Source organism: Anopheles darlingi, chromosome 2 (assembly GCF_943734745.1).
Source record: "Anopheles darlingi chromosome 2, idAnoDarlMG_H_01, whole genome shotgun sequence".
Taxonomy (NCBI): domain Eukaryota; kingdom Metazoa; phylum Arthropoda; class Insecta; order Diptera; family Culicidae; genus Anopheles; species Anopheles darlingi.
Window position 1 is genome coordinate 66,501,961 of NC_064874.1, and position 9,096 is coordinate 66,511,056.

Consider the following 9,096-nt stretch of genomic DNA (forward strand, 5'->3'; position numbering starts at 1 on the left):
CGGGGCAACGGGGCAAAGTAATCTCCTTTCTTTTTACACTCCCTTCCCCCCTGTCGCTGCAACACCGGAAGAAAATGAAGGCGAACGTTGTAGGCTTTTCGTTTTATTTAATTTATTTGTCACTTATTCACTTTTCATACGACTTTATTATTAGTAGTTAGTGTTTTCCTCTCGCGTTTCTGCCTCGCCTCTTTGCCCTTATCCATTGGATCGCCTCATAAAGTATCCGGAACGCGAGCCGGCCGGCGCGTTACTCGTGGAGAAGAATTCCCGAAAGTCATGGGTCACTACAACATGGCTCCGGTTCTGCTGACCTCTTCCCATCATGCTTCTCTTCCTATCCCCTCTGGCACCCGGAATCGGCTCGTGGTTCGTGTTTTCAGTGGAATGTTTTGTTTTTAAATATATTTTACACTCAAAATGGCTTCGACCCACTCGTTGCTACCGGCCGTTTTGACGCCGGGCCCCGATCTAGCCGCCCGCTTCCTAGTTCCATGATGGAGTGGTACCCTCGCTACATCTGCTAGTAACAGAGTAGTAACTCTATGCCACAGAAGTTTCCCATGTCGTAGCTTCTGCTGTTTAATGGATGATGTGTAGTGGCTGCTGATGGTGTGACTTTGTGACCGCCCGGTTCCTGTAGGCCCTCAACTGTAGTGGTTTTCATCATGAGTATGTAGTTCATGTTTGTATCGTGTTTTTTGCTCTCTTTTTGCTAATATTTAATGTTCGTTTGGGTGTTGTTTGGTGGTTGCTTTTCTAACATCCTTCCTCCGTCTCATTCTGATAGTGTTTTATCTTATGTCTTGTACGCTTTAATCGCGGTGAATAGATGCACATCTGTTGGCAATATGGCAATGGGATTGAACAGTGTGAAACGAGAGATAACTCTCTCAAGGGCCGTTTGCTCAGGAACGGTTCGCTGTTCGCTATTATCCTTAATTTCGATATGTGTCCAAAAGAGAAATTTTGGGTTCGGAACGCAACGAAACCAATCGTAAAAGGGGATATGTTAATAAAGTGATATTTGAATGTATACTTTCCGTCTCACATTTCCATTGCTTAAGTTATCGACCCTTTTTAAATGCCCGAAAAAAGGGCCCCTGAAATATTGCGACCAGATGGGACCGTTACCAGTGCGAAGCTGGTGGTCCTGCCTGATATGGGTTGAGTGGTTGAATCCAAGCAGTCGTTGTGCACGGCCAACTGAAAGAGTGCGCCTACTTAGCAAAGTAACGCAAGTGCACGAGTGCATCAGAGGAACACAACTGCTATCGCTCTACGAAACAATCGGTGTTTGCTTTGTTCTTTGTGCGTGTTTCTCTAACTAGCTCCATCTTAATGCGACACAACCGTACGTTCATAGGAGACATCCGCGGAGCATCAAAACGGTGCTCGACAGTCACCGAACCAAAAACCGAAGCGAATGACCTGTTGATGGCTAACTTAGTGGAAGAGCTACATTAAATTCACCTTTTTTATGACTATTATCAACCCATTACTAGCCCGTTGCATTCGTATTTATCTGCAAAGTATCTGCAAAAACACCCTGGACATCTAGCATCCTATGACGATTCCCAGCATCGTTTCCCAAGGGATCAGTTCTGTTCCCACTACCGGCGGCGCTATGTACAGATGCAAGAGATATTTTGGGGACGTCTCCTATGCCACTGCTGCGACCATTGCAACATCTTTCCCAACGGGTCAAGGGAGAAGAGCCAAGGGGGAAGGATACATAAAGAGTCTTTTAGTCATTGTTTCATCATCGCGTTCGTCAAGGTAAACATTTGATCCAGGTATGTAAGTATTTGTTGCCTTTGTCAGTTTTGTTCTGTTCTGCTATTTATGTTGAGATTTTTTCTTATGGTTTCCAATCTGCGCCCACCGTCTCGCCCTACGAGCTGTATGGTGGTTTTGATGGTTTGTTCTGCTTCTTTGCTTTCCGTCCTTCCTCGTATATTTTATGTTCGGGGTTCTTTCTTTTGTTTTTTTTGTTTATTTGAAGTGCAATTACAATATCGAACTATCTAATTATTTTTTTCACGTAGTTTTTGAGATTCCACTGACCTCTTTTCATGGGGGATGGTGGAGAAGGTGGCTAACCGCCACCTGATGGTTTGCTACGCGTTTTACAATCACCACTGAATTCCGCGTGTCTGTGTGCACGGACCGGAAGTGCTACTTAGCCTGCCTAGTCATGCCTTTTTCGAATTCGTTCGCTTCACACCAAGAGCAGCTCTGCCATGTGCTCCCTAACCTTTATTACGCATTATTCACAAACCAATCTAGTAACCTGACCGTCTGAAATAAAACCCGAGACGAACGAAAAGGCTTCGGTTCAACTAAAGAAAAACCCTGGCCCGCTACTTTGTATGTGTTTGTGTGTGTGTGTGTGTGCAGCTGGTATGTGGTGCAGCTGAACAGCAGTAAACCATCAGTCAAAAAAGGCATGCACGTCTTGGGAGGCGCGCACCGTACGGTAATTGAAATTGAAGCCTCGACCTCGACCTGGATTTGAACGGAATCGACCTGGATGTTTACTGATAGAGAGAGAGCGGGAAACAGGAAGCAACAGTGACGAAACTAACCAGCGTAAACCACAGTAATAGTAGCATTACCATGCCCACACACGTCTTTAAATCGATCGTCCTTTTGATTTCTTTTCTTACTTTTGAGTGCATAACCTCCTAAATACAGCGTACAGACAGAGTGACAGGTGTCCACCAAAGGGTTCTTTTCCGTTTAAAATATTTGAGATACCTTAATAGCTAGCTAGAGTTGCTCCTTTTTCCTCAGTAGATTCTCCTCTTGTACCGTCGTAGCTCCCCAAGGGGAGAGCAGGGAAGGAAAAAAGTAAAACAAATAGATACCACCATCACCACCACCACCACCTACGCAACTTCACGATCACACTAGAGGGGGGGGATTGGCGGCGGTTTGTGTGTTAGACGCACACGCCGCGTGGTGCACATTATAGTTTTTAACCATTTCAATTACTATACTCCGTTACATTACAATACTATATGGAAGACATTATATAAAATTATTTCACCGCACTCGCACGACCCTTTCTGCCGACCAACCTCTCTATCTCTCTGCCTCACAAGCGTTCCTTACACACACACACACACGCGCTCTCTTGCACACGCAATGGATCAACATTTCCACCTTTGGCCAGCCCGGACCACCCTTATACAGTGTTTAGTGTTCTAAGCCCCTTCTCGCTCGTGCCCTCGAGTCCTTCGACAGTAAATCCTACTAATCTAGATGATTCCTTTGGAATGTGAATTCGAACGGAGAGTATGCTAATAGTTGTGAACATGAACCTGATTGTTTGTTTTCCATTCCTTTTGGTTTTTCTTTTGTTTGTTTGCTTATGAGGATTGGGAGAAAAATGTTTGCATATGTAGTAGATGTGGTTGCAGTTCGGACTCGATTTCGGACAAATTTTCGGAAATCGGTTTGCACACCCCCAGTGGGTGTATAGATGATTGTTGCTCCCCTGTCCGCACTGTCACGAGATAGATGGAGTTTGTAATGTACAAGCTATAGTGTGTTGAATACGATGAATGGTTGCTGGAACGCCCACATGCTAGATGGAAGGACCCACCCACATGCTAGATGGAGCTCAAGGGAATTGTAAGATTTTGCGAGAAGAAGATGCGTATTCTTTACTATGTTACCCTTACCCTTCCCTTTTCTCTATTCCCTTCTTTTCCCATCTTCCACACTCTCTTTCTCTGGCTAAAGTTTGTCACCAACCAGCAAACTCCTTCAAATCGTGGCCTGCTTACTTATTGCTGCTCGTTCATTTTGTAGCTTCCGGTTTTCGCTTAGGTAGTTGCCTCGATATGGATGATAAACTCGTGTATGGGGATGAAAGAAGGAGTCAAAAATGGAAGAATTCGCACCGGTACCTGCGCATTTTCCTCACAATAAACCTCTCACAAACAAAACGTTTGGTTTTTCGGTCGTCACTGTCTGGCCCTCTGGCAAAACAGCGTACGGTTTGTCCTGTGTGATCTCCACTCCCTCCAGTGTCTACTACGTTGACTACCAATAAATTGCCCGATTAAACTATGTTGCTCTTGATCAACGGCGCGCCACGATAAAACGCAATATTCATTCGAGACACACTTTGGCCCAAAAATCCCATCATCTGGCTAACGATTTGATAACACACGTGTGTGTGTGTGTGTGTGCCGATTGTAACAAAAAACATTAAAGTATCCCACAAAACTAAGCTCGTTCATTGCACAACGGTTTCAGGGTATAAGAACTACAATTCAACTAGCGAAAGCCGAAGACACGACACGCGCAAAGTAATCTTACTACGATTCATGCTCTGTGGCACGCAGAGGCTGCTTTTCGCAGCACTGTCTTCCATTCAAAACGCCCAAACGCAAAAGCTAACAATCATCACCCGCAGTGGCGTGATATGCACCATGCATTTTCTAAAGATAAAAACAATAAAAACGATGTAGAACGTCTGTCGCAAAGCCACACGAAACAAACAATCGCCGCACAATTTAGCTAAGCCCCTCTTCGCGCTCGCTCTCTATCGCTGCTATCTCATCTGAGCCCGAGCTCAACGTGCGCCGTTCCGTTCCATTCTTTATACACGCTTACGGGATACATAATGTAACTAACGCTAACCGTACAGGGGTGCTCTGACTACGGGGGCGAGGGAGACCTGCGTGAATCGTGGAACTAATCTAACTCTGGTATGTCCTCTGTCAACGTGTGCATTTACAATTTAGCTAATCAATTAGCTACTCAACGCAAAAGAACCGGCACCGGCATTGGTATGGTATGGCCACTGCCTTCTTCCTTCCTTCCCACCACCACGCGACCACGACCGATCGAGGTCGAGGTCGAGGTTACCACTTACAACAGTGAACCTTCTTGGCATCTGACAAGTTTCTCGGTTCACACGGATCTAGCGATTGCTTAAAGTATCCTTCCCGCGCCGTCTTTCGTCTTTTAACTAGTTATGTTTGAACAATGAACGTGCATATGAAATGAAACGCATTTTTGGTTTGCTTGCATATTCGCTAACGTGTAGTGGGGCGGCCTACGGCAGCAGCAGCAGCAGCTTCTTCATCGCCGTAATCTGCTCGCAGCTAACCAACAACCGCTGAACATGAGTTTTTTTTTCGCTAATAATGTGCCTAAAGAGATTTTTGGTTTTTGTTTTCTTTTTTGGTTTGTAAATTAATTAAATCTTAGTACCACATCATCATTCCATCCTTCGTCATCTGGTGCACGTCGGAAAATTTAGGCGCTCCCCATTCCTCGTGTTCCTATGTGCCAGCTCTCTAGCTCTTCGTATTGTCCAGAATTTTATCCTCCAAAAAGCGGTACCACACTCCAACCTTTGGGTCTGCAGGCGAGACCCTCAATAGAGACGCGATGTGTTATGGCGATTTTGATTCGAAGGATAGGTCATCGATCTGCCTGGCTGCCTGCCTCCTTATGGGTATGTACAAGTAAAATGTTGCTTAAATTATTTTACACTTTTGGCCGTATCTTTGATTTGCTTGCACCATTCCGTGTTTGGTCGAACGTAGGTCCAGTCCAGGTAGTAGACGAGAGAAAGACGAAGAGTGAGAGACGGAGAGAGGAGAACGAGAGCGTGTCTGTAAAGCTGAATTGGAATCGCAACATCGCTTTTTCGTTCTCGTCTAAATCATCTGCCTCTTTCTTCGTCCCATCGCGGGGGGTTGATACCGCCGCCCACAGAATGCTTTTCCCTTTCACTCGCATCACACATCTGTCTGCCGTATGCTTTCGGGAGGGTTTTCCCAACGAATTACCTCGGCCTCGGGGGAAGGTGGCGGGGTCGTTCCTTTTTTAGTTGCTGTCACAATAGCCAAAACTGTATACATTGATAACATTTCTTACGCTTACGTGTAGAGTAGAGAACAATTTCGTCAATTTCGGGCCGCTTCGGGCATTCCATGGAAGGGGTCTGCGTGTGCGCTCCAATGGAAATTCTGTCTTACCCCCGCTCCCCAAATGGATGGTGGCTAGCACCTCAGAACCGGTCAGAAAATCAAACAGAAAGCATAAAGCGACTCTGGCCCGTCTTTTGTCTCCCAAAAAACCAAAGCGTTTCCACCGGACCGACCACTCCCATTGGTTGAGACTTAGTTGCAAGCATCTTATCACGCGCTGGCCAGCACCCATATCACGATGAAGGTGGCTATCGTCGAGTAGAGCGAAGCATGGAACAGCGACGTGGCCGTACCGCACTGCTTGATCTCGATCTCCTCCGGATGGTAGCTGATGCATTTGCCCGGACGCTTGCGGAGCATCTTTTCCTTTGCCATTCGCCGTACACCGCATGCTCCTGTCGAAAGGTGAGGAAAGGAGGGTAAAGTAGAAGCAGAAGGTCTAGTGCGATGGCGACACACCCTTACCCGCTCCACCGACCACCTCCAGCGGTTCGATGTCTAGCTGCTTGGAACCGCACGGACACAGAACGTCCACCACCAGCAGAATGAGATTACTGTTCGGTATCTTCTGGACACTGAATGGCCGCTCACAGCCCGACGAGTGACAGTTGGTCAGTTTACCCTGGGGATCGAAGAAATCGTATTAAAAGAATCCACCTCCCGACGATCCTGACGCCCTCCTCCCCGGGAACGATCAACTTACCTTGAGTGGATTGTTCTGACCACTCGAGTTCAACCGATCCGGCTGCAACACGTACAGGTCCGTCTTGAGATCGCACGGTCTAGCATGGGCCGGATCGGGTGCAACACGCGGACCGGCCTGGGCATGGGATCGTTGCGGTGTCGGCGTCGATCGCTGCTCATAATCCGGCGTCGTGACGTCACTGTGCTCGGGCGGTAGTTCGTAGTCCGGTTGCTCGTAATCGTACGTCTCGTCATCATCCAGCTCATCCTGCGCATCGTAGTAGTTCGTGTTCTGCCAGGCACCGATCGGTGTCGGTAACACCGACAACCAGTACGTGGCGAACGAGACAAAGTACTTGAGCAACCAGGACATCGGACGCACCGGTTTCAGTGGTTCACCCGCACCCGTATACGGATTGTCCCGGTCGGAGCAGATGCCCTGGTAGTCCATCAGACCAACGCGCCGATAGATTCGATCCTGCACCAACGAATCCATGATGGTACCATCGATCTGACCGAAGAACTTGCCGGTGTGTTCGCTTCGCTCCGAAAGTATCACAAAACCATTGTCATCCAGCAGATAGCAGTCGAGCTCGTCCGAAGCGCAGTTCTTCTTGCAGGTAGCCGATGCCGTACACTAGACGGTCAAGAGTGAAAGTGTGTGTGTTAGCGGCGTTACCTCCGAAAGCAGTTCGCAGTGACTACTTTCCTACCTTCGAGGTGATGTTGATAAAGTGCTTAAAGAGCGATTCGTGCAGAAACTGTAAACCGACCACAGCGGCCGGTGCCTTGTGGCCTCGATGGTCGATGAAGATGGCGTGACTGGCGGTGACCAGTGTCGAGCTGTTCTTTCCAGAGTACCTGAGAAGCAGAGCAGAACGACGTTGTACTCCCATTAGCATGTCATTGTAAGGCTACCAAAGCGCACGCAAACCACACCCTTACCCGGAGTTGAAGGGGACACTGAACACGAATCCTTCTGGTTCGGTGGCGTACAGATCAACCGCTCGCTTGTACCAGCTCATGTCCATCGCCCTTGCATTGACTTCACTGAAATGGCTGCATAGGGGGAAATGGCCGGTTGGGGTTTTGGTCAGGTTACACTCGTGCGACCTCCGCTTCACGAGTACTTACGGTTCTGGAGAGTCCTCCGAGTGGGGCAAATGATCTATCCAGCGCAACAGCCCCGATCGAGTGGCCACGAACGTGGTCTTTACGTTGAACATGCTATACCCGAGTCTACTACAGGAATGTCCCGGGGGAGAGCATCGGAATGCCATGACGTTGGCAATGATCCAAAGGGCGAGACGAGACCGGGCAGCAGCGGGGAGCAAAATGACAAAAAGAAAAGACGAGGGGAGAAACAGAAAAAGAGAGAAAAAGAGAGAGAGAGGGAAACGATTAAAGTACTTGTTGAGCGTGCGTCTGTGAACCGGTTGCACCATCCTCGGTGGTATCCTCGGCCACCATTATTGGATTATCTCCTGGCCACAATCTTTGCCCATGATTTCCCGAGGGGGTCCCGGGTTCAAGAGCTCGCTGTTCTCGCTACCATTGACCACCCTGTAGCCAATTAAATATGCATGCGTTATCCCATCCCGACAGTACTCAGCTCCCGTGGTCCAACCCGTCGACCGTCAATCCGAGGGAAAAGGGTTACCAACGACCGGCCTGGTCTGGATCCGGTCGTAAAAAAGACCTCCGACAGCACCAACCAACCAAACACACACGAGCGCGCACACCATCCAACGCGAACCAACGGGGAGTCTTGGGAGTCGCCAATTCATTATAGCCAGCTGACTAATGGTCGACGACGGTCCAAAGCTATCCCCATTACCAAACCCCCACCCCAATGGGGCCACTCGCCCCCCTTACCTCGACCGTGCTCCCCCCAAGAGACCACGCGATATCTACTCCGGCAAAAACCGCACCGGCCCTGGTGGACGACTCCTTCCGGTGGAACGGAAGCGACGTTAAAACCCTTTCTAATCCCGTTACGTCCTCTAGCGGCCGACCGCCGGGGAGAATCGGGTAATCTCAGTACCCGGGAGACCGGCCCCCTCCCCCCTCCCTCCCCGGGCGGTGGATGGCGACCGGGGATGCGGTGTTTAATGGGTGAAAAATTTAAATTAATTTGCCGGCCACACCACTTCATTTGCCCGACATGCTCGTAATGATCGTGATTAGTAACCACCAGCGAACAGAGACCAAATGGTGCAATGGCCGGTGGTCTGAGAAGCGTTGGAGCTGGAACATCATTATTGCGTGCCTTCGTGCGTGCGTGTGTGCGTGCAAGCGTTCGTGTGTGTGTTACTGTAGACTATCTGGTGTGTTGCCTTTCATGTCGTCGAACACGTCAGCTTATGGCCAGGGCTCAGGGGGAGGTTCAATTACGCAAGATACGTTATAACCTCATTGTTTTTTTTTGGAGAGCCATTTTGATAGCTACTCCAGA

The 9,096-nt window shown here is 48.6% G+C and overlaps 1 protein-coding gene across 5 annotated transcripts in view; it reads right to left on the reverse strand.

The window, feature by feature from the left end:
• Positions 1 to 126: 126 nt before the first annotated feature.
• The window catches only part of LOC125952630 (voltage-dependent calcium channel subunit alpha-2/delta-4), a 55,492-nt gene continuing 46,522 nt past the window's right edge, over positions 127 to 9,096 (reverse strand). For 4 of the 5 annotated variants that reach the window (XM_049682225.1, XM_049682222.1, XM_049682224.1 and 1 more), the window contains 6 exons: positions 7,776 to 7,883; positions 7,587 to 7,700; positions 7,355 to 7,502; positions 6,661 to 7,278; positions 6,423 to 6,579; positions 127 to 6,352 (listed from right to left, as the gene is read on the reverse strand). In XM_049682225.1, coding sequence (XP_049538182.1) covers positions 6,168 to 6,352; positions 6,423 to 6,579; positions 6,661 to 7,278; positions 7,355 to 7,502; positions 7,587 to 7,700; positions 7,776 to 7,883 — 1,330 coding nt within the window. In that variant the 3' untranslated portion in view covers positions 127 to 6,167. The remainder of the gene's footprint in view (positions 6,353 to 6,422; positions 6,580 to 6,660; positions 7,279 to 7,354; positions 7,503 to 7,586; positions 7,701 to 7,775; positions 7,884 to 9,096) is intronic. The other variant, XM_049682226.1, reaches the window with a different exon arrangement.